This window comes from Eurosta solidaginis, chromosome 3 (assembly GCF_040869045.1).
Source record: "Eurosta solidaginis isolate ZX-2024a chromosome 3, ASM4086904v1, whole genome shotgun sequence".
Taxonomy (NCBI): Eukaryota; Metazoa; Arthropoda; class Insecta; order Diptera; family Tephritidae; genus Eurosta; species Eurosta solidaginis.
The window spans coordinates 77,781,140-77,806,992 of NC_090321.1; the positions used below are offsets into that span (position 1 = coordinate 77,781,140).

General features: G+C 36.0%; 1 protein-coding gene across 9 annotated transcripts in view; it reads left to right on the plus strand.

The window, feature by feature from the left end:
- Nucleotides 1–11,716: 11,716 nt before the first annotated feature.
- The window catches only part of Tmtc3 (Transmembrane O-mannosyltransferase targeting cadherins 3), a 150,371-nt gene continuing 136,234 nt past the window's right edge, over nt 11,717–25,853 (plus strand). For 5 of the 9 annotated variants that reach the window (XR_010950771.1, XR_010950770.1, XR_010950769.1 and 2 more), the window contains exons 1-3: nt 11,717–12,050; nt 18,346–18,667; nt 18,736–20,440. Coding sequence is in view for 5 of the 9 variants with exons in the window: in XM_067772473.1 (XP_067628574.1) it covers nt 19,171–20,440 (1,270 nt within the window). In the remaining 4 variants the exon portion in view is untranslated. Of the gene's footprint in view, nt 12,051–15,670; nt 16,069–18,345; nt 18,668–18,735; nt 20,441–25,853 lie in introns of those variants that run through there. The other 4 variants (XM_067772476.1, XM_067772475.1, XM_067772477.1 and 1 more) reach the window with 4 other exon arrangements.

The following is a 25,853-nucleotide window of genomic DNA, read 5'->3' on the forward strand; positions in this document are numbered from 1 at the left end:
GCCGCGGGTGGTGTTGCGACGCCCGGTGCATTATCCCACCCTCAAAAACCATGGCCACCGTCGCACCTAAAATTCCGGTGGCCCCTTACCTGGTAAACCTACGTGCCTTCTAAATAAATGGCGACGCCAGCATTCCCATTTTAAATATTAATTTATTTACAATTCATTATCAAAACACTTCAGTAAAAACTTATTCCGTAAATACATGGCATTACAGGCTATACTACGAAAGCTATACTAAGGCTTATGAAAAATTATTATAAGGGAAACCCTAAGCAAAAGAAAACTCCAGGGTAAGTGTATTTTAAGATGTGAGAGTATCTGACTTAATTGGATATCCTTTTCTACGGCGAGTACAACCCAAAGGCTCCTAAGAAAATTGCTACTCTAAGTTTTCCTATTTCTTTCTTACGCTAGATTAGTAGGGGTACCATCCCGACGCGTACCTGTACTCCCTCTTTAAAAGTTTCCTCAACTTCCTACCTATTCTACCTTTATTTTGTTTTATTTTATTTTATTTGATGTTATTTTATCTTATTGTAGTTTATGCTTTCTTGACTATTTAGGCTAAGCTTACTGTGATTGCTTTCTTTTATTGTTGTTATTATTATTTATAATCTTTATCGTTTTATTAAAGTTTATTTTATTCTGATTTATTTTATTTCATGTTCTTTTTTTTCTTACTTGTATAAATCTCGTATGTAGTGCTGCTCGGGTTTTAATAATGTTTCAAAATAGTATAGATACATAAATAATATAGCAACTTAAGAATAACTACGCAATATATTTACAGAGGCACGTCTTTTAAAAATTCAAATTTGTGCTAAATAAACAAGACTGTCATATATTTCTTTTTATGCAATTGATTGTTAAGACCTCGTCGAATCAGAGTTTGGTTAACATTGTGTTAAAAAGTTTTTACTTACAAGCTCAAGTAAAGCTACTATAAACTATGATTATATATTTAGCTGATGCTGTGGTTCGTATGAGCTGTTTTATAAGCAATGGAGGGAGAAAACTTGTAATAATAGCGATATTCTTTCGTAATCGCGCTGCAAAGAAAAACAGCCTGTAGAGTATTGGAAAGCATAAGACTTGGGCAATATTAAGCCGTTTGGAAGCAACTCGTTCTTCTCAAGTTACAAGGACCCTTTCGATTCTCACATTCTCACATACGTCTGTTGAAGATGTGAAGAGTCAACGATTTTCAACAGTAATGATTTCGAAATTTCATCAGTTCTTTCTTTTATTTTAGTTAGTAAAAGAAAGATTCTTTAATACCGAAATCTTTATAAACTAACTCTAATATTTTAGAAAAGTTAGAGGATTCACAAAAGGAATCTTTTATTGAGAATTTCCGAAAAAAAATTTTGAAGTTCAAGAAGCTTTATTAGTATGAAGCCCGTTTTCGAACGTGCCTTCGAAAAGTTCCAAAGATTACCTAAAATTTTAGATAATTTCAAACCGTTTCCAAGCATTTACTTGGAATTTCAAGAATCTTTTAGTGTGCAGGGTTCCAGTCCAATTAATGTTAGTTAGTTAATCAAAAATATATTTTTCTTTAACCATCCCTTTTAAAGAGTATTCCAAGTTTTCTCCCCTAAAAAAAAAACTTAATTTTACATACATTGTATTGAAGAAAATCCACAGATGCCTTTGAAAAAGAAAAAAATGGTCAAAATAAGTGTTATACCGGTCTGGGCCGAAATGAATTAGACGATACAACCCAGGGTAAAAGTAAAGTTTTGAAGCTTAGATAAAAATTTGTAGATTTAATAAAAAAAATTCATCAGAATTTCTCATTCTATTGTTTTGAAAATATTTTCCGTAACCGGAACGAACTCACCGCTTTAGAGGTTGTTGCTGGTAGTTGGTACTATGAGGTCATTGCCGGTAAGTTGTCACAGCTGGGTGGTTGCAGCAGGCCTATATGCGGCGGCCCTGCTATTGTTGTTACTAAAATTGGTGGTGGTGGTACGTCCGGTGGTTGTTGTGCAGTTTGGTAGGCGCTGCCGGAGTCGCGCGTGGTGTCGCACGCAGTAATGGTGGCAGCACGCGGTTTCGTTGCGCGTTTGGTTGGCTGACGCTATCGATGGTGGTTGCGCGCGGTGTTGCACGCAAGGGTGGTGGCAGCGCGTGGTTTCGTTGGCGCTATAGCTGGTGGTTGCGCGCGGTGTTGCACGCAAGGGTGGTGTTAACGCGCGGTTGGTGGTGGTAGCAGTAGCGCGCGGCTTTGGCTTGGTTTGTGACGGCGCGCGATGTTGGCGCGGTTGCTGGTAGCTGTGGAAGCGTTGGCAATGGTCGTTACGAAACGAATTATTGCGTCCACTTATATAAATGCTGTTGATAGTAAAATTGATCTCCAGCAATTTAGTTGGTTAATGATTACCAAAAACTCGTACCATGTTAGGATTGTGAAACTTTGCAAAATCAACGCCAACAATGCATTTAAACTTTTCGACTAATTTCATCACCGCATATATAACTCATGGGATTGTAGACCTCTGTAACTTGCAATACTTTTAGAACACTTATTGCATTCCGCTTTAGCAGCATATATATATGTATGTGCATGGGTACACGTGTATCCTTTACTTTTGAACAATGACCGCATTCGTTGCTGAGCTTCTCTTGATTTCTGTGCTTAACATATATAAAGCAAAACTCTTCAGTCTTCGCTCACTTTTACTGCGATGGCTTTTTATTACCCATTTTTATTTTATATATGCAAGCAGTTTCTGTCTGCCGACGCTATGCTCTGCCACAACGTTTTGGGCCCGGCATAAATAGTTAACACATAATTGAGAACATACAAACCATAAAATCAAATTCTTTATTATTCTTCACGCTCGCCTCTTTTTTAATAAATTTTGTTTTTTTCATTCAATACATCTTTTAGATTATTAAATTTGTGCACAATTTCCAATAGTTTCTTTCTCCAACCAATAACAAGGGCAAAGATGACAAAGTGGCCAACCTCGCTTTGTTTTTTTTTCTTTCTTCTAAAAGTTGAGGAATCAGGGATATTGCTTGGCAATCGTTGGGAATATTCTAACACCCCGTGCTCCTCGCACGTGCGGAGGAGACACATGATGTCTCTCAAATAATATTGCTTAATATTAATATACACGATGTTTGGCAATTTAGCACGTCCTGCAAGTAGGTTAAACAATTGCCAATTGCACTCATTCATTTTGGGGGGGTAATATTCAATTTTAAAATGTAACTTACGCTCTTCAGCCTTTCAGGATTTTATTATGTAGCACAAGTTGAGAATTTCTGCAAGTTCGGCAAAAAGGACAGGAGACTGTTTTAGTGTTGCTGTAAACCGCCCGAATTGTAATGGTACACTACATGGTTCAATTATGTACAGGTTGGCTCATCTCATCAGCTGACTTTATTTATGTCATTCCATGGTCGAAGGGATTGTCAAAAGGAGATGGCAAACTCAAAATGAGACCAACACATTGGCAATATTTTACTTACACATACAAAAACTGCTAAGTTTTATGTTTCCATTCCATACCATTCGCACCAACACCAATACACAGATTTTGACAATTTGAACAGACATATTTTGTTGCTTTACAGATGAGCCAACCTGTATATAGTTGAACCATGGTACACTATCTGCATTTGAGGGCGGCGCTCATCACCCTTCCAAAAACGCGAGTACTCTATAAATAATGTAAGGAATACTCCTTTGGGAGTATAGGACTGCTCCAAATCTAATCTGTATTCATACAAAAAATGTGCCCCAATTAACATTGCGATGTCCTAGGAGAGGAGTAGGTGATCCCACTCTCGCTTTATTTGTGAGTATTCCATAGAGTACATACGAGAGAGTACATTCCAAAGTACTTTCACTGTAGTACTCCATGGAGCACCCACAGAGGATCATATGCCAAAGTACTAAAGAGGAATTGTTTCGGAAAGAATTATCGAAGTGAATTTAATTTAAAATGAAAGTAAATGAAGAGGGGCAATACAACTTTTATATTTTATACTACGAATATTCTTATGTTATTTAGCATTTGCGTGAATAAAGAAACTTATATAATACGCATACGCATACGTGAATAAAGAAACTAATATAATATGTATACATAAAGCCAGTGCGCTGTTGCATTTTATCAGAGATGCCAAAGTAAAATTTTATTATTAGTTTGTTGCATGCAATATTTTAATTTTTGGCAACTCTGTTCGATCGTCATCGTGTCGTGATCACTGTCGTTAAAAAACGAGCAATGATCGGCTGATGGTGGTCCGCAAACGCATTGTAAAGGAGTATTATTAGAGTACTGCAACATGAAGAAAATGGATCACGTAAGCCAACAATTTTTGCAGGGCATTTCCTCCAGCTATATGTACACTTAGGTTTATTAATGATGTTTGGTGGTTTCACGGTTTATTTTTTTTTTTTTCGATATTTATTTTAAATTAAACCGGACTCTTCGTCCACAATTTGTCACGACACTATTTTAGTTCACCACTTTTCTTGATCAGAGATCATAGTGTACCTATACCAAGTGTGTCAACTAAGCGATAAACGTCAAAACTACAAACAGCCTCGCTCACCTGATGCAAATCTCAGGTCTAGAGTTGCATTTTTGGTACGTAAGAGTACTTCAAGCTGAGTTGTATTTAATAGTTAAATAAAACTTTGTAGTCTGCAACAATGCGGAAACATACGGAAAGCAAAATTTATTTAAATTAGAGTCAAAATATAAAGCGCCACACGTGTAACATGGAAAAATTTCACTTCTAAGGCTGTTTACACAAATGCATAAAGGCAAAATTATATAAAATGCTTTGGTCACTTCAAAAGCATATATGACACTACTTTATTTTTGCTTGGATTTCAAGCTAAAAAAAACTAACGAAACTTTATCGGAACTTCAAAACACAAAAAAATTTATATCATGAAAAAGCGAGGCCACTATTCCCCCATAATTAGCGAGTTTGTCATGTTTTTGTTTATGTTTTACATTTTATTTTTACATTAACATTTTTAACAATAAAACAATGCAAATAACACGCGCAAATTATTTCTTTCTCTAATGGTTCACTTTTTTCACAAGAAACTTGATTCTAATTGTGTTTTTATGCACCAAATTTTCAAACTAAAAAAAAACTTTCATTTGTCTGAAAAAAATAAAGAAAAAACGGCGGAATGTCAAAAAAACCTATCGATAAACAAACTGGCTCCTTTGTTTTTAATGAAAGGTTTTATTTTTCTTGTATTTCGTTCGTTTTTTGAAATATAGTTTAGCGTAGGCACGCAACCAAAGCATTTATGTAAATTTTTCGATACTTCGCCCGACAGATGAATTAATGAATGCAACACAATCAAAGCGTCTGTTTAAATACGCCTTAATTTTTGTAGCTGTGAAAGCTTCCTGCAAATATAATGGTGCTGTAATTGCAAACAAATCAAACTCCTATATGACGCTACTTTATTTTCTATGTATTTTTCTTGTATTTTCTCTTATATTTTTTGTCGAGGGAGCCAATAAGGTTTCAATACTGGTGAAAGTATGTGAACTATATTTTAAAAAACTAACGAAATACAAGAAAAATTCAACGTAGTTCATTAAAAACAAACAAGCCAGTTTGTATTTCGATAGGGGTTTTTGACATTAGGCAGTTTTTTCTTTATTTTTTCTGACAAATGAAAATTTTGTTTTTAGCTTCAAAATTTTGTGCATAAAAACACAATTAAATTCAAAATGTAAATTGTGTGTGCAAATGAGTTTTCAATAAGTGTACATTTTTCAGTTTTCATAGTGAACTTGGGTACAGAAATTCAAATTAAAAAGTTGTTCACAATAATTTGAAAAACTCTACGTTTTCTCTGCTTTTTACAATTAAAGCAGTAACCCTCCGTAATAAATTAAACTTTTAATGAAAATCAATAACTCTGAACTGAACACTTTTCGCCATGATATAAAATTAAAATGCTGTGGAACAGGAGCAACACTTTTGTGACTACATAAACCCTGTTTCAATCTTTTACGTCTCTGCACAGAACCCTAATTGACCTTTTTCAACCGAAACAACAATGGCAACCCAGATTTTCCCGTTATGCTCACTTAAGCGAGTGCCTGTCAGAATGAAGTCAACAACCTTGTACTTGTACACTATGTCAAAGATCTCTCTACAATGGCGCACGACGCCGTCCGGCTGCTAAGCAAAATTTTTCTTTCCTTTTTTCTTTTTCCATTCAGCGATGGAAAAACACAGTTATCTAACTGTGGCGGCGATTATCGATTGGTTCATTGTTATCGTTGGCTCATCCCTACAGCACTGTACCGGTCGCGTTCCGGTTGTCAAACCCTTGTATTGATGATATGTGGATGGAACGTAGAGAAAGCGTAAAACTTTGCAACTTTTGTGTCCTGCGGGAACGTGGTACGCCGAATTAGGTAAAACTTTACCACCACGCAGGGCATAATTGCTAATGCATCGTTTGCATTTCACGTTTGCCATCTCCTTTTGACAATCTCTATGCCAGTACAATGAAACGAATAAAATCAGCTGATGAGATGAGCCACCTACACATTGCGCCAGGTGTTATTGAAAGTTCGTCAATGTCATGGGAATTTTTGGCGATGCCACCCGCACGAAACTAACAAAATTCTGTTTTAACCACCCCAGGCAGACATGAGTGAGGGTGAATCCTATCTTTTCCCTAACACTAGCCAACTGGTACGTTCTAAGGTTGAATCTCCCAAGTGGACCATAACAAATTCTTATTATATACTGACAAATAATTTTCTAAAAAAAAATAACAAAAATAATTTAAGCGAAACGAAGCTCGCTGTGACAAAGTTTCCAAAGCCCCACCCCGTCTTTCCAAGAAAAAAGTTGGGATATTCCCACCTCTTGTATACTAACATAATGCCAATTTTTATCGTGGGAAATATTTTTCTTGTTGATTACATATAATTTTGGTTACAAAAAATTTAAAATTTCTCAGGAAAAGCAAAAACCTTATATTTTTATATTCAATATATGGAGAAATTACTCTTTAAAACGCCGTTGTTGTTGGTTCTAATTCTTTCATATTTTTACTGGGGTGATTTGAATATATCATACCAAAATCTGTGAAAAATCTGTTGGTTAGGTGAATTAAGCTAACGATATGTATCTGTAAGATAACAAATAAAAAGAATAACAAATTTTATCAGGTCTTTTTGTATTTATTAGCTAAAATTATTACACGATTTTTATAACTAAATTTATAGTTTTTAATAAAAATAACTATACTAAAGAAAAGGTACTGCAGTTCCTACAAATATGACTGGAATTCAATAAAAAGATATATATATAATAAATACTATCCTTTAAAATTATAGAGACTTTTTCATTCAAAATTAAAATAAGGTTCAACGTTTCCATTTCAGTTTTTATATCCATACCCAACAGACATTTCTGTAAATGTTTTGAAAAGTAACTTAAAATAAACTTGTTGTGTTAAATTTTATATAAATGTTTTCAGTATTTAATATATTTTAAAAGTTTTGAAAGTAAATTGTAAAAAAGGCGAGAAAACTATTTTTCAATATTTTTCAACTTGGAAAATTTCAAATTATTTTCATAAACGTTTATTCAACGCTGCATTTAAGCCTTTTCCTGGATTCTCCTACAACCCATTCGAATTGTAGCCCTTCTTCATTTAATAAATAAAAAAAAAAATAAATGTAAGGCGCGATAACCTCCGAAGAGATCTAAGGCCGAGCTTCTCTTCCAATTTGCGTCGTGCTCCTCTTGATTTTTCCCTACAAATTGGCCGGACGGGACCTACATGTTTTATGCCGACTCCGAACGGCATCTGCAAGGCAGATGAGTTTTCACTGAGAGCTTTTCATGGCAGAAATACAATCGGAGCGCTTGCCAGACACTGCCGAGGGGCGACCCCGCTTAGAAAAATTTTCTTCTAATTGAAAAATCTTATTTCTAAAATTTTGATGTTGCTTTGCCCGGGAGTTGAACCCAGGGCATACGGTGTGATAGGCGGAGCACGCTACCATCACACCACGGTGGCCGGTGTATGCATGAAATTCAGTATAAGTTCATATGTATATTTACATACACACATGTATTTGTTAATATTAAAATGATTGAAATAAAAATTATCATTTATAAAAAGCTTTCTTTTAGAAATTACATTTGTAAGTTTAAAAGCAACGAGCCGTTTCGATTGTTTCACGCTTAATTCTAAACAATTTTTAAACAAAAAATCAACGTTTTGTAAGCGTTTTGGGATGGGAGAGAGACAAACACATGTGTACAAAATTTAATGCCTTTATTCGGAATCGGAAAATCGTTCAGGGCACAACAACGTTTGTATTTTTCTTCCCTGATCTGTAGCGTCCGCTACTGGATTTGCAACATCCGCTCTGGAATCTCCACGAGTCTTTCCTTGAGCACAATTTGGAATGACGTTTTTGGCTAGGTTGGGGTGCTGCTGCATAAACTCTCCCATAATTTCCTTTTGCTTATAGTTTAGTTTATTTAGATGCTTTCTTTGGGTAAACAAATATTTTATATTATAAACACTTTTAACTATTTTTTTTATTTATTTACTTACATCATTAATCTTGAAATTTGCATTTTGTTTGTGGTAAGATCAATTTTTTTTTTTTGAATACAAATTTAAAACGTTACAACTATAAACTAATTCGTTTATTTTCAAAACACATCAAATTTTAAATGCACTCGAACGTCTTCTTGCTATCGTATGAAATTTTTTGACGTTTACGATTTGTTGTGTACGTTCACTGAACACATAACACCGAATTTCGTTTGCAGCTATTCGTGCACGTATCACGTAATACCAAATAAGTACTTTTAAGAGACGAGTGTTCAGTTCACGGAATATGTAATTCGGGCCCTGCATAGGCGGCCTTCGGCCGCGCTTATAAAAAATAACCCTAGGCTACGCCATGCCAAGTTCGGGTGTGTGGTATAAACGTGGCTACCGCCACGGTGATGTCCTTCTGCGTAGTACACCCTTCTGCGCAGCACCCCAAATAATATTATACTGTTTTCACACAGAAACTTAATGATCTCATTTCACCTTCTAATGAAATCGTAATTTTTTTCTTTCACACAGAAGTAACTGCTCAATTAGTATGAAGGATGAAATGTAAAGCGAATAAAATGACAATGCTATATGACAGACAATCATGGCGGAACGATACAAGGTGGCAGCAGGGTGTCATACCTACAAACAAAAAAAATTCCATGTACTTGTAAATTCGATGGACAAATGTCACAATCGTACTACGCCGGAAGTTGATGTATCAAATCAAATAAAAAAGGTTTTATTCAGCTGTTCGATGCGGCCACCTTGTATCGTTCCGTCATGCAGACAATGACATTTACTTTGACAAATGACATTTTTAAGCACTGAACACACCAAAAACTAAGAAGCGGAAGGCTGCCAACAGAGTTGCATTGTGCTTTTGACTTCATTACGCATTCGATTAGCTACTAATGAAATAATTATAGATTCGAATTTTGTATGGAAGATTGAGCTCAATAAGCGTCTTAATGTAGAAAACTGCCTTTATTATTCAATAAGCCGTCTGTGTGACAGTATTAGACTACAAATTATTAAAAGCGTTTTACAAAAACAAAATACATTGATAGTAGCCGTGTTTTTTAACACGCGTATATCCGTTTACGCTTAAACTTTATATTGACTGCTAAGAGACAAACTATAAATACACCTCTGAAATTGCTGCGCATAAATTTTGTCCTACTAAATTTCAATACGCATTATACTCAGATGTAACTGAAATATGTGTCTTTGTTTCACCCTGTACACTAATTCTATGTATTATATGTGTGTCCACAATTCATCGCAACTGATTCAGCTATATGTTATACCCTATGGCCATCAGAGCGTTGCGTCTCCGCTTTTCGGTACACCCTGTTGCTGTAGCTAGTTGTTTTACCACAGCCGCTAGATGGGTCTCCTAAGCATTATCTAAGCGAAGATAGGCGTTTTTTAACACGCGCAAACGAAACGTATACGCGCGTGTTAAAAAACACGGCTAGTGTATGTTTGTTTGCATTTATGTCGACGTGCCACCACCTTATAATGTTCTACCAAAATAAAAAGATATTGTTGCGGAGCTGGCAATACCATTCACCACCTTCATTTGTTTAATTGCAAGAACGAAAAAAGCGACAATAGTACCGACGTGTTTTCCGCGAATAACTTTTAAACGAGATAAAAAATATAGTTTCTGCTTTCGGATTCTGAATCTTGACGCAAATACGCGTCTTTTGATACCGCTATGTGCGACCCGAATTTTAAGTGCAGGACTTAAGTTGAAATTTTACTAAATTTGGAAATTAAAAAACTTATATTTCATAAACTAAGAGTTTCCTAGATCATAGTGTACCTATACCAAGTGTGTTCACTAAGCGATAAACGTCAAAACTACAAACAGCCTCGCTCACCTGATGGAAATCTCAGGTCTAGAGTCGCATTTTTGGTCTCAACGACAACATTTTTGACTACCAATCGTATGAACTTTTTCAATTTTTCAATCATTCGGAGCATTCGGTAATGGTATCCATTTTGAATTCGCTGTCATTCCGAATCCAGCGAGTGCCTGTCAGAATGCTTGACAGATAAGTCAACACACTTGTACATGTACACTATGTCCTAGATCTGCGGATGATAATTTTGTAATTTTAAGGACCCCCTCTTCCCCTAAAAATCAACAAAAGTTTGAAAATCGTGGCACCTTATATAAAATCCAACCCGCGTATATCCAAACAGCGTCGGAAGTTTGATTGCATCACCATTTTCGCGTTGCCAACTATAATCACCGCGAAATTGACAGCATTCAAATTAACAAGCGGAAGAAGCCATAAATTGCACATGAAGTCGCACAACAGCAGTCAGCACACAATCATAGATTAGATTGATACGAATCTTTTGTTTACGCTCTCATATTTTCGCTCTCACGAGGGATTTATCTTCCAGTTGATGCTGGCAACAATCACAGATAAATCCCTCGCGCCAGCTGAAGCGGGTGCCAGAACAAAAAATGTGCCAGCCAAAACGAAAAACGTGCCAAAAATTTTGGTAAACTTTTGTTTGACCTACAACTGTAGAATAGCGTTCAAAAATTATGGGAAAAAGGATAAAAATACTTGTTTTAGTGTAAATATTATTAGTTCGAAGGCGGAGGGTAAATATTATTTCCCGATCAAAAGTTATCGCTAAAACAGGTTTTGTAAATATGAAGTCCCGATGCAACCAGTCCATTTTGATCACAGAACCTGGAACGTCAGACATGTAGGATAGGCCCTACCATTGAATGATGTTAACTATTATATCATAGGTCGGATTTACTGAAACTTCAAAAGAATATATGGTTTTCACTGTGAGTTAAATGCGTTACAATATTTGACTAGTTACTTTAATCAAAATGTAAATTTTACTTAGATTTGTTTATATTTGACTCCAAATAGTAGTATTATTGTAAAATGAGTTTAAAGAAATGAATATTTTACGACTATCATTTTTTTAAATGATTGAAACTATAATCGCCGAAATGTATGTCAAAAATCCCCATAATCAGATCTATTCATTTTTGTTTGGATTGGCATCACTGACAAATGTTATAAAAAAAGTGTATTTTGACAGCGCTCTCTCGAAACAAAGAGTTGCAAATCCATTCATCTATGACACAATTCTTATATCGCCAAAGAAAGCGGTCTATAATTATTTAATAAACTGCTGGATATGCACCAATTCCATAAAAAAAATAAATTGTGGGTATCTATAATGGTGCAAATAAGAGATCATGCTACAACTGCAGCTAGTAGAAGTGGCATGAAAGGAAATATAAGCAATTTCTGCAAAGTACTTGAGCAACGTAATGCAGTAGAGGTGCAAGCGAAAAGTTGAAGTATTTGAGTAAAAATGGAAAGCTCGTCTTTGTGGACAAATAAAAGGATTATTTTCATTTTAAAGTTCATCAAATTACTCAGCAAAAGCTGTTTAATTGAATTTAAAACAGGTAATTAAAATTTTTTACATATATAAAAAGACTAGAAAAGTATTTAGCTTCTGATTTAACATGGTTTTTGGGTTAAGCAATGTTTTTGGGGAATGTAAAATGAACGTAGTGTTTTGTTGCAAAACTGGATTATAAGGGCCATAACTTTAGAAAAAGGCAAAAACAAGAGGAAAATATAGTGGATATTGACAAAACCATAAAGTGAAAAAAATCAAAGTTTCATTGTATCTGCTATTAAAAGCACGCGGTTAAGGGTGTTATAAAAGTGGTGGGAAGGGCACATTTACAAAATGGTGGTGCTTGCCTGCAAGGATTGTAATAACTGGTTTTATGTCGGATTTGATGTCCATGTACATTATATACATACATATTTTTCATAAAGAATATATTCAATAAAAAAACCGACCTTTTGGTACATATGTAAATAGAAGCGAAGGCAATACATAGTCTAGTTGAGGGGTCGACTGCTAATACGCTACCAAAAATATCGAGTGAGGTGTCAAAAGACGCGTATTAATCTCGAGAATTCTTCTTTCCCGGCTTCGGATTATTAATACTGATGTAAAGCGCGTCGTTTGACACCTCTCGATATTTTTGGTAGCGTATTAGCAGTCGACCCCTCAACTAGACTATTACCGAAGCGAATAGTACCATTTCTCAACATAGATAATTGTCTGGTCGAGTTCCTCCTGGTTTAGCTTTAAGTAAAAGTTTGTGTACAAGCCACAGAAAATAACAATACATTTTAAATGAAATTAATATCAAAGTTAAAATGTGCGTATAAGTTAATGTTATATCCGCTATACTAAAAAATTCACACGATATATATATGTACATGTACATATTTCGAAAGAAACGCGTGGCTCAATTTCAGGGGAACACGTATAAGGAGGGTAGCGGAAAGGGATAGCCGATGTAATATCGGTCAAAGTAACTTTACAAAATCCATTGGGGCTGTAAAATATATCACTCAAATACATTTTACGAAGCAATTCAAACACGTGCTCTTTAACTATACAGCATTGTGCCCAAAGTATGGGAGAATGCACACATAACAACGCAGCTGCATACACAGGATTAACACCCCTTTTTGCATTTGAAGATTGTGGTGTTCGTAGCGAGTGAAAGTGCATAGCCCACCGTATTACTGAGCATGTGCCGAATTTAAAATACATGCAAAAAAGAACTGTATTGTTGTTGGTGTTGTTGTTGTACGAACTGTATTGTAAAATTTTTATATGTATATGTAATTGTTTATAAATGAAAGTAGGTTTATAAAGCCTCTACATTTGCGCTCCAAAATTGGGAAACTCGGTCGCGCAACATTGTTGCTCGCCACCATGAAAATCTCAACTCAACTGTAGAAAAAAGAGAAAAGGGACAACTCGGCAATGGTATGGCAATACATATTTGTATATATATATTTATATATATATATATAAATTTCCCAGTTTGCCTAACAAATTATTCTGTGTTAAAGCGAACTGATACGATTGGAATAAGCCAACAACGTAAAAAACTCACGAGGCCAACCCAGATCCATATCCCGGCAACCTAACTAATGCAGCATTTACCACAAAACCTTCAAAGTGTTTTTGCCAATAAACATCGCACACTAACTACAAACGTTAAACCACGGTAAACCAAAACCCAATTGGTTGGCTATGAGACGGTTACGACCTTAGCGGCACCAATAATCGATTGCATTGTTTCTCATAAGGTTGGTCGAATCAGCTGTTATAAGGTTACCGATACGGTTACCGATAAAGCACCAATGTCTCCAGCTTAAGAACAGTGTTTTTTACGCATAAAGCGTATTATTTTAAATTCTGACTCTTGTTGCAAAAAAGTTGTAACTTTGTTGTGTATTAATTAAAATTGTGTTTTTTTATACGTAAAGAGTGAGTAAATTTGCTTGTATTATTGTGAAATATTGGGAGTAGTAAGTTTTCTTAGAAATAGTCCTAATTCAAAATTGCTATATATTTTGTCCGTAAACAAATAATGCAACAAAATTTCGTCAATTCATTTTATAATGAAGATCTCCTTTGTAAAACTGGATTTCAGTATAACATTACAGACGTTTTCACATAAACCGTTTTTCTTCGCCTGAACATTTACATTTTTCAACTTGTGACCCTTTTGTAGTTAGTGTGCGATATGTAGGGCAATGATTACATTTTATATACCTGGGATATACTGCAGTAATTGTGCTGCAAAACTCATTTCTCTTTTTCCCATTTTTTTCTTCAAGGGCACTTCATTGTGGCTAACCATACTGATTATCTTATCTGCTTAACAGCTTTGATTATGGTATGGATAAATAAAGCAGGTAAATTCTGGTTTTTAACATATGTTATGACTTTTCATATTTGTATCACACTTCTCATATGATCGATCCCAAGTAGGCAAGTAAGTATACGTAAACTAAATTTGCAATATCATAAAAAAATCAGGTTCAGAGATCACATGGTAACACGTACGCTATAACTTTTTTAAAAGAGAAAATGAAAATTTTAGGTTGCTTAAAAATTATTTGAGTTTTTGGCTCAGAAAAGGTTTCACACATACTGCGCTTTTGGCAAACTATTTTTGTTGATACGTTGTAAATATGTTTCCTACAGTTCCTTTAATAGAAAATTTGTTCTCCGAACGGCGACTTAGGCCAACTGCAAAATGAAATAATTATCCTTTAATTTTAAGGAAAAGGACTTCTTAAATTAAATTTGTTCTCCGAACGGCGACTTAGGCCAACTGCAAAATGAAATAATTATCCTTTAATTTTAAGGAAAAGGACTTCTTAAATTATTTTTCACAGTTTACTATATAAAATTAAAAATAAACTTTGTATTCAAAACCAACACTTTAAGTCCTGCCCAATACCGACAAATTTGAAACAACTTCAAATTTAGTTCGAGGGAAACAAATTTAAGCTTTTATTCTATGAAAAATTACAGTTTCATTACTGGATATAATTAGTATGAAGGGTCTAGCTAGTGACTTCTAATACGATCAAGTTATACGAAAGTTAGCCTCCATAAAATTACGAAAGTGAAAAAGGGCAAGACTGACTTAAATAGGTAAAATTATTTCGTATTCACTCACAGGGCTTCGCTTCAAACCGACCTTCATCCATACATACTCGTAAATCCCTGTCCGCGCCAAATTAGTTACCAAACAAACTGTACGTTGTTATTTATGAGATCATCTTTTTTGTATGTTTTTTCTGCAAAACTCAACAAAAATTTTAGATTCTCTTGTGTTCGCTGGTTATTTGTTTTTTTGGGATGTACCGTGTAAAATCGATGACATTGAGTGCAACATTGTAGAGCACCAGCTGTTACTCGTGAGTAGCAATAGCGATTATGTAGTTGGTAGGCAGGAATTTTGTTCATATACTCTATACAATTACTGCTACACTACCATAATAAAAAAAAAAAAAAAACAATGGAAGTTTGCCTACTCCCCGCCTGTTCGTTTTATGATGGCATTTTTTATTGCAATTTTTGACTTTGTGCAGATGTCATGGTAGACACCCTGCATCAAAGGGCAATGAACGTTGGTCGCGTTTAAATGCAATCCTGGGCAATACTGCATGCAATTCAGACAAAAAGTACTATACACTTTGAATTTTAGTTTTATGTGTGTTTCTAAATTTAGTATAAACGAACATGTTGAAAATGCTTTGCTCTTGCCGTTGTTACTGGCACAATATGTCGTTGTTGCATGTTCTTCGGTGGCAGTAATAGGTGATAGAGGGGTTGTATATATGTACATTGTATGTGTATGTATGTATACATAGATGAATCATTTACAAAGAGCCAGCCACCCTGAGCCGTCTCAAGTTGTATGCATAAAGGCGTCAGGCAGTCGGAATTGGGGACAGTAAATGTAAAGTTACTTTGTTGTGTACGAAAAGTCTTAAAACGGTTTCTAATAAATGTCTGCAAAACAATTGTGAAAAAAATCAAATTATGCAAAATCGGCAAGTAATGAATGCTGCCTATATATAATCTAAGTAATGGCATATAAATATAGAAAATTGAGTATTTTATTTTTCATTTTTGCTGCTTTTTTAACTAGTGGACATGATTTGATGATATAATTGTGATAATATAGGCTAATGCAATAATATGTCTGCAAAAATTTTTACATTCCTTCAGAATTTGTAAAAAATATACATACATATATATAATAACAGTTGTAAAATATCATATATATTATTTTTAATTGCTGTTTTTATGTACGGGTCCCTTTTTCGCTCTTATTTGGATTCCAAATCTATAAATAAAGTTTTGGTTGTAATGATGGAGATTCGGGCTATTAGCTCTGGGCAATTTTGGTCGTAGTGCTCTTGTTTAGCTATATTTTATTAAAATTGTAACGATTGTGAGCACACAAATAATTCTATTTGTATTATGGCGCTATTGTGAATATTTGCACTGCATTACCGGCATTTGCTACCATACGCTAGTTGGCAGCGCAAGCTGTAAGTTTGAATTTATTGACAGAACAGCTGATTTGGGTTGGGTTGGGTGGGGCTCGTTTTTATTATTTATGTAACAAAATAGAGATTGACCGAATTTCTGCTGTGTTTTTGGCCTCGGCCATGTTCAGGCATTCAACTTAAAAGATTGAGCTAAATAAAGAATTTTTCGATATCGGGGCTATTTTGATTTCAACTCGTATTCGTAAAAAGAAATATTGAGGTCTCAAAGCGATGTAGTTGACTATAGTGACCAGGGCTGACGAATTTCTTTATACAAAATTAGCCTCCAGCAAGCGTTTGCGACCATAATAACAACCATAGCACAAATGAACAAATGAACAGCAAAATTGTATGTTATCGAACTAAGTGGCAAGGTTAAACTCTAGTCAACTTTAACTAGAGTTTAAACTCGCACCGAAAAACCAGGCATAAGGGGAAGTCATATCATTTCTCACTGTAAATCTGCTTTTCTTCACGTCATTGTTTAGTTATAATTACAAACATCTTTTGGAGAACAAATAAGGTGTATCGACGTTAAAAATGGACGCCAGGGGGTTAGGGGTCAGAATATACCCGTGGCAGGTATGCCTGTCGTAAGAGGCGACTAAAATACCAGATTCAAGGGGCTATGTAGCGCAACCCTTCAGGTTTCCAGCGCAATATATAGCTTCTCCAAACTCAATTGTCAACCTCACCTATCCGCGGCGAATCCTGTTTCACTAATAGACGAGGCTCTGGAACTTGGGGGTGGGAGGGAGGAAATGGCCTGAAGATTTAATTTGGCCACATAAATCATTCCCGAGATGGTCGGGCTAGCACCTTAATGGTGCTGTGGTACCTGAGCGTACCGGATCTGTATCCGGCAAAACACCATCACATCAATAACACTCCCCAAAAGCTTCGGGGAGCAACCTTATCCCTACAACAACAACACGAACAACAAAAACGTTAAAAATGGTGGGGGTAAAAATGCGCTTCCGTGGGCGCGAATACTCCCCACAAAAGAGGGAAACGAAATAATGAACAAACAGTTTCTGTTGAATATCCAGAAGCGTGGTCATCCCGACAGACATCTGTTTGAAGAGGCTTAGATATTTATGGAGTCACCTATTGCATTATTAAGCACTCAGCCGTTTGATCCTGATGAACATAGAACAGGGCTTCAGTCTCATCCATAATGAGTAGGTTTATGCCGATAACTGCCCTGGAAACCCCGTTCTAAATGCCAAGTATCCGAAACTCACAGTTGAGGAAAGCAATATCTCCAAGGGTACGCGCGGCACTCTGGCAAAACTTCGATCTAGATACTGGAACAGGTTGAACTCTTACTTATCCAGAATCAACCCCAACATACCCAATATAGATATGTATCTCATGTAACGTTTTCCCATATGACTCCACCCATATTTTCCATTCCAATGTGGAACCAACGCCTAAACACCCATATCACTTTGGTCCAACCCTGTTGAAGCTGCTAGTTTCCTTGTACTCCCGTAGAGATTATTGATGAGAATTTGTCAAGATGATGATAATTTGTCAAGTAAAGCCGCGTAAATCATCGAGATATGTATTTTAAACACCACATGGTCGTTCTTGGTTTATCTTGATTGATTAGCGAGCTATCTGTTCGAGTTATAATTATAAATTTTTCCTAAATCGCCGAATTTAATTACCACTCGGTCATTGTGCTTTAAAGGGCCGGGCAAAGGCATAACAGTTGTCTAGTGAATTACTCCTTATAGTTGCGGTATTGCTATTAACGTACAATGTACATCAATATTAACGCAATTCTCTCCTTTCTTTCAGGATTCTCAGGTTTCTAAAAAACGGTTTTATCAGACGTTTTTCAATATCCTCAAATACGTTACAAACGGTTTTCCAACAAAATAAATGCATTTGTACTTGTAGCGGATTCGCCGAATACTAGCAAAAATTCTTTAGTAACTTGAAAAGAAAAAAAACCCAAATCTCCTCACCTAATCATAATTAAACATTTTGCTTTGCAACAACGGCTGTTTAAAACTGAAAAACAAAAAATCATTTTGTTGATTTCTTTACAAACTAAAATCTATACACGAAGACAACATCTCCCAGACTCACTCAAAAATTTATTTAGCTGAAATTAAAGGTACCAACAAATACATAATAATTTTTTATATCTTTGAAACATTTATAAAGTATTTGTTTTATTTTCAGACAACGCCTTAAGGATAACTAAACATGCTGCACACACCGCTGATTTTAGTGATCCAATAAATGTTCGAAACGAGACATAAATAAGAAAGCGAAAAGGTCAGGAAACGTCACGAGACAAGCAAAGTTTATTTCAAAAAGCAAGTATACGTCCAATGAAATGGGGGTCTAGTGTTCTATAAACATGCTTGGAGAAAATTGAAAATACAGTAAATGTAGATGTAGAAAAAAAGCTCAACGTTGATATCCATAGCTACAAAGTTATTGTGCATGTAGTTTAAATACATTTAAAAGAACATGATCAAGTAAAACTTTTGTGCAGAGCCTTTGAGGGTGAGAAACAGCTGATAGAAAATTGCAGATATAAAATAATACCGTTAAACAAACAGACAAAGAAACCCGATAACTGCAAAGCACAAAGCAGAAAACATAAAAATAATGTCAACATACGCAGCAATACACGTTAATGGTAGCATCAGCAATAGTGTCGGAAAATTACAGAGCAACGGCACGAATTACAACTCAATCTCCAGTATACAAACGAAAGCTAATAGCGTAACCTACCACTACACGAGAAGTTATAACAGCAGCAGCAAAAACTTTGTGCAATTCCTTGCCATTGTATTTGTCTGTGTAATTTCTTATTGGAATAGTGCACAATGTGAATTGGTATTTGATGATATTAGCGCTATACGCGATAACAGGGACTTACGGTCGTATACACCGCTACGTAACATTTTTCTCAACGATTTCTGGGGTACACCAATGCGCAAGGAACAATCGCATAAATCATATCGTCCGCTCACTGTACTCACTTTTCGTTTTAATTATTGGCTGCATGAGTTACAGCCATATGGTTATCATATTGTTAACATTTTATTACATATTGTAGTTTGTCTGTTATGGCGTCGTGTATGCAAAGTATTACTTCTGCATTGTGTCGGTTCTGGAGGAGTGAATGGTGTTGCTGGTTACAGCAATATCTTGCGTATAAACACTTGTAGCTTCTTGGCGGCGCTATTGTTTGCGGTGCATCCCATACATACAGAAGCTGTTACAGGTGTAGTTGGACGTGCCGAGCTGCTCTCTTCTATATTTTATTTGGGCGCATTTCTTTCGTATGCGAGTGCTACAGACCCAAAAGAGGAGTCGGCTGCTCATCGTCGGCAACAGCAGCAGCCTTACAAAAGTCATCAACGCACCAGTTGGTCTGTGTTATGTTGCAGCTTTGGCAGTTGCCTACTAGCTTCCATGCTATCCAAGGAGCAAGGCATTACTATAGCGGGTATTTGTGCTGCATACGAATTGTTCGTTATACAGCGGCTGCGCTTACATGAAATTTGGTTTTATGTACAACATTTATTTGAAGATAGAACGCGCATTATAACACCGCAGCATGTGTCAAAAAACGCTGCACCGCCAATGCCCAGTACTTCACCGACAACCGGTGCGTATAGTCGGTTAAATGTTATTGGTTTCACAAATGGTACGTTGCTACGCCGTTTGTGTTTTCTTATGTGTATAACAATTGCTCTATTGGTTGGACGCGTTTATGTCATGGGCTCACAATTGCCCGTATTTACGCGATTCGATAACCCAGCATCGGCGGCGCCAACACCAGTGAGACAGCTGACTTTTAGTTATCTCATTTTCTTGAATTTGTGGTTGATGATTTTTCCATGTGATTTGTGCTGTGATTGGACAATGGGTGAGTTGCATATAATTAATTTAAATTCAATATAGTAGTAAGTTGGAATTGTGCTAAATCTTTACACATAACTATAATAATAATAATAATTTATTTATTTACGGTCTTTAAGACCTAGTTCAAGGTAAAAAAAAAAAAAATATATATATAAATAAATAAATTGTATACATTACATGCTTAATGACTTACAGTATAAAAATAATTTTGCTTTAAACTTATTAATATTTTCACAGTCTTTTATCGCATTTGGTAATTCATTGTACATTTTATAACCTATATATTCTAAAGTCTTCTTCGCGAACTCCGTTCTTACTCTAGGCAGTCTTATATTTCCGCTGCTTCTAGTTCCATAGTTATGTATTTCATGATTAAAATGTATTCTCCCGTTCAGATAATTCGGTGTTATTCCTAATTTCATATGATGTATAAATTTCAATGTGAAATAATATATCGACTGTTTTACACTGAGCCAGTTTAACATATTTAGCATTGTAGTTTTTGGTGTTCTAAGCGAACATTTTAAAATTAATCGCATTGCCTTGTTTTGTTGTATCTGCATTTTTTTTATTTGTGTGTCATTTGCTAATAGCAGGATTGTTGGACAATAGATAAAGTGCGGTTCAATAATTGATCGATACACTAATAATTTGTGTCGTTGACTAATATATTTACAAGTTCTGTACATAAAACCAATTTTTTTTGCAATTTTGTTTTCTAAATAATTTATGTGTTCTCCAAATCTAAGGTTTTTGTCGATCCAGACTCCTAGGTATTTGATCTTGTCTACTAAAAATAATAAGATTTAAATTTGTATTTTAATATCTTTAAGTTAAATTTGAATAGCAAATTTATAATTTTGAAAAGAATATGGAAAACTAAATTTTTTACTCAAATATCAACAACTGTTTGTGCGCGGAAGTTTCGTAAAATTTTTTCATACCGAAAATATAAGTTGTATATTTGATCTGCGTGCTTTCACTGAGTGCGTTAATTTCAAATGTAGATTATGTATATACTACGCTTTTTACACATACTGGAGTTTCAGTAATAATAATAATAAACCCAACGGATTAATACCCTCCAAAGACCGCCCAACCGACACGAGGCGCGCATCCACGAAGACATATGAAAAGTAAAGTGCAATTCTATACATATAACAAAGCTGTAATATATAGAATTTAATGCAACTTTCACTGCTCACTTTGCAAAATATGGGCCCGTGTAGGATATGAGTGCGTGTGCAATATAAGTAAGAAGCTGAGGGGCTAAGCACAGTTCAAGTACTCCCTCCACCCTAATTCAAAAAATTTTCAAAAGTACTAATCTTGTGTCCGTGATGTGTGTTACGATTCGTATCGGAATTTATCCTTCACAAAATTTATAAATATGAGATTGCCAAACTGTTAACACATAATATGATAAATTATTTATTTATTTATTATTATTATTATCATTATTATCTACCGGACATAGTCCTCACAGATATGTAACAACTTAGATAAAAATTATCGAAATAGAAAAATATATGGTAACAATTTATAATTACAATGACATTATAACACAAATTTTTGTAATAAAAATCGCTACGGCTTAAATAAATACACATGTATTATAAATCCAACTAGTATGTGAAGTCTCTAGTTCACAAATGTCGTTATTCGGAATCACGATTTTTGAGCTAGGGTAGACTATACATTATGGGACAAGGGGAGGAGATGGGGGATCGACTCCCCCTTTCTAAAAACACCACCCCCACCCGCCGGAGTTTTATAGTTTGATTACAATTTAATATTAAAGTTACCAAAAAATGCAAGAAAACACAGTGAATTGAGCAAAAATGGTGCTACCAGACTTCAAAATATGTATTAATAAAAAACGACTAAATCTATTTTTAATTAATTTTATTCCAGATTTTCTATTTTTTTTATGAAGTAAACGTAATTTATTTTAAAAAATCGCATTTTTTAATTACAAATTTTCTAATTTTTATGAAAAAAAAATAATTAAAAAAAAAAAAAAAAAAAAGCGCGGGGGGCGAAAATTTGGAACCAATTGGTCCCTTAATGTATAGCCGACCCTAGAGCTATTTTAATTTAATGTTTGAGTGAAAACTTGATTTCGATACGAATCGTAACACACGCAACGGGTCTTGGTTTTGTTATTAACACAACGCTGACCTGTGATGATCATGTGAATTCAGTGGGAATATCTTAAGAAACTTACGAATGTCTGCTGTTTATACTCCTGTCAATGTTAGGAGAAAACTTGCAATTTAATTAATTATGCTGACCATATTGTAATGAATTTTGGGAAATTCCTGATTATTATGCACTTTCTGTTAACGTTCGAATCGCTGTACTGTCGAATAAATAACTCCAATATTCAGTATGGGAAAATGGTATTTATTTACAACTTTAATATAACAGTAGTACTTCACAATTATGGCGTACTTCACTAATAGGCATGTTTAAATAAAACTGATCCATTATTTCATTTCATTTCATTTATTTATTGACAATATTAGCACAATAAGATCTTGTATGATCTTTTATAGTGCAACAATGGTTACATAATAATGAGTATAATTTTTTAAAACTTAAAACTTAAAAAATGTATATATTATTCCATAAAGTAATAAAAGTGATAATATATAAGTGTGGCAACCTAAACAATCGAACTACGCTGCGCTAACCCAGCAAAAGCGAAAGAACGAAACAAAACGAAATACAAGTGCACTTGGCAAAAAGAAGAAAAAGTTTTCAATCAATATCATTATATCATCTCGTCATCGAAACGCCGGCACGCGCATTTAAAATCGACACCAAATATTCACATTAAAATTATACCTTTATTAAATAACTAGATTTCCTTACTTTTAGTAAATAACATGCAAATGAATTAAAATTGTCTTAGTGTAGTAAGCATTTACAAAATGAATTAAAGTAAACACCTAAAAGCCTTAAACTCATAGATTCATTATCCCCATAAAGTGGTGACACCGAAATAAAAACGCGGTGATAGTGAATCTTAAAGCAAACGACGATTCAAGTGAGATTGTACGGTGGGCGAACCGGCATTTGGACCCACAGCAAAGGCGTAGGCATTACAACGTGACCATAACGGCATAAATCATAACGGTTCTCAACGACACTTTCGACCTCTGGCAAAATGAGCGATGACGAAGCAGCAAAAGCCGCAGCGGCTGCAGGAGGCGGCAGCAACGCCGGCGCCAACGGCGGTGCTAACGACGAAAACGCCGATAGACCGCAAATAAATGCGGTATTCGGGAAGTTACCGTTTCCCAAGCTTAATTCCAAATACAACATAGAGTCATGGTTTATTAAAATCGATGCGTGGTTTGAACTCCATGGTTTTGGCGTACGTAAGGAAAAGGATAAGTATACAGCTATTATAGCACATGCGGACGACTTCATTTTAGACCAAGTTTTTGATTTAGTGCGCTGCCCACCCACAACAGCCCCTTATGCTACGCTTAAAAAAGCCATAATCGAGAAATTCAGCGATTCTGCTATGGCCCGACTCGATAAGTTAACCGGCATACAACTTGGCGACAGTAAACCAAGCCATTTGCTGAGCCAAATGCAACGAACGAATGCCACTAAAGACGAGTCAGTTATCCAGCAATACTGGCTCAAACAGCTACCTGAATCAGCACGCGCCGTTATCGCCGGCATGCTAAAGGCACAACCCAGCACGCCATTGCATCAACTCGCAATCATCGCAGACTCAGTACTAGATGCACTAAGCCGAGACTCGAACGCATCACCACCAGCTAGGGGATGCGCCATCAACGCTGTCGAAACATCATCCAATCGTGTGTCCGAGCTAGAAAGACGAGCGGAAAAGCAAGAAGCCATACTTGACAGCATCAACAGCAAGCTAAATCAGTTAACACTCAACAGTCGCAGTCGACCACGTGAACGTTCACGAAGCACAGCTAAACGCACTAATACACCGTACGGCACGGCAAAGGTGGAACAATCTCCGACTTGTTGGTATCATCGCTAATACGGAACGCAAGCTCGTAAGTGTCGCAGTCCTTGCGATTTTTCATCGAAAGCTACAAAGGCAACAAAAAACTGAACACGGCCGCAACGGGCATTTTCGACGGTTGCGGCAAAATAAAATCATCAAACAATCGGTCCCAATGCGAATTAGAGGTAAAGTTTTCAGAATTCATTAAATCTATACGTTTTTTTATACCCGATAGGAAATCGAAGCAACTGTTCCTAATCGACACCGGAGCAGAGGTTTCTGTGATTCCCCCAACCCGGGCATGCCGTTTGTCAAATTTTAAAGGCAGCCCACTCTTCGCAGCTAATGGCACACCCATCAAAACATATGGTGTAACACAACGAACACTCGACTTAGGTCTCACACGAACATTTACGTGGGACTTCGTCATCGCAGAAACGAGGTACGCTATTATCGGCGTCGATTTCCTTCGTCATTTCAACCTCATAGTAGACATCGCGAGCTCCATACTTATCGACAAGGCATTACAAACGAACCCACCGCGCGTATGTAGCCTCGAACAGCCAACAATCAACGACTGCATCGAAACAAAGGGTCCACCTGTTTTTGCCCGACCTAGACGACTCGCCCCAGACAAACTCAAAGCGGCAAAAGACGAGTTTGAATACTTAACCGGACTTGGAATTTGTCGCCCGTCTAAAAGTTCGTACGCTTCCCCACTACACATGGTAAAGAAGGCAAGTGGCGAGTGGCGACCATGTGGCGACTATCGCGCCCTCAACGCCCAAACAGTACCGGATCGTTATCCACTGCCACATATACAAGACTTCACACACTTCCTATACCAAAAACGGGTTTTCAGCAAAATTGACCTAAACCGCGCTTATCACCAAATTCCAATCGAGCCCAGCGACATCCCGAAAACGGCAATAACCACGCCATTCGGGCTATTTGAGTTTACGCACATGACATTTGGTCTGTGCAATGCTGCACAAACATTCCAACGGTTCATGCATGCTGTTTTTCGAGGACTGGAATTTGTTTTTGTTTACATCGATGACGTGTGCATCGCTTCAGAAAGCGTCGACGAACATAAAATCCAATTGCGACAAGTTTTTGAACGTTTACGGCAATTTCACTTGACTATTAACCTCAAAAAATGCAAATTCATGCAAAATCAGATAGATTTTCTCGGGCACGTTGTCACAGCGGAAGGCATTAAACCATTGCCTGAAAAAGTGCAAGCCATCACAAATTTTCCACTCCCCAAAGTTGCCAAAGAACTACGGCGATTCTTGGCGATGATCAACTTTTACCGCCGTTTCGTTCCCAATGCAGTACGTCATCAAATACCTTTAATCACTTTAATTCCGGGGAACCGAAAAAACGATAACACTCCTATTAAATTCAATGACGA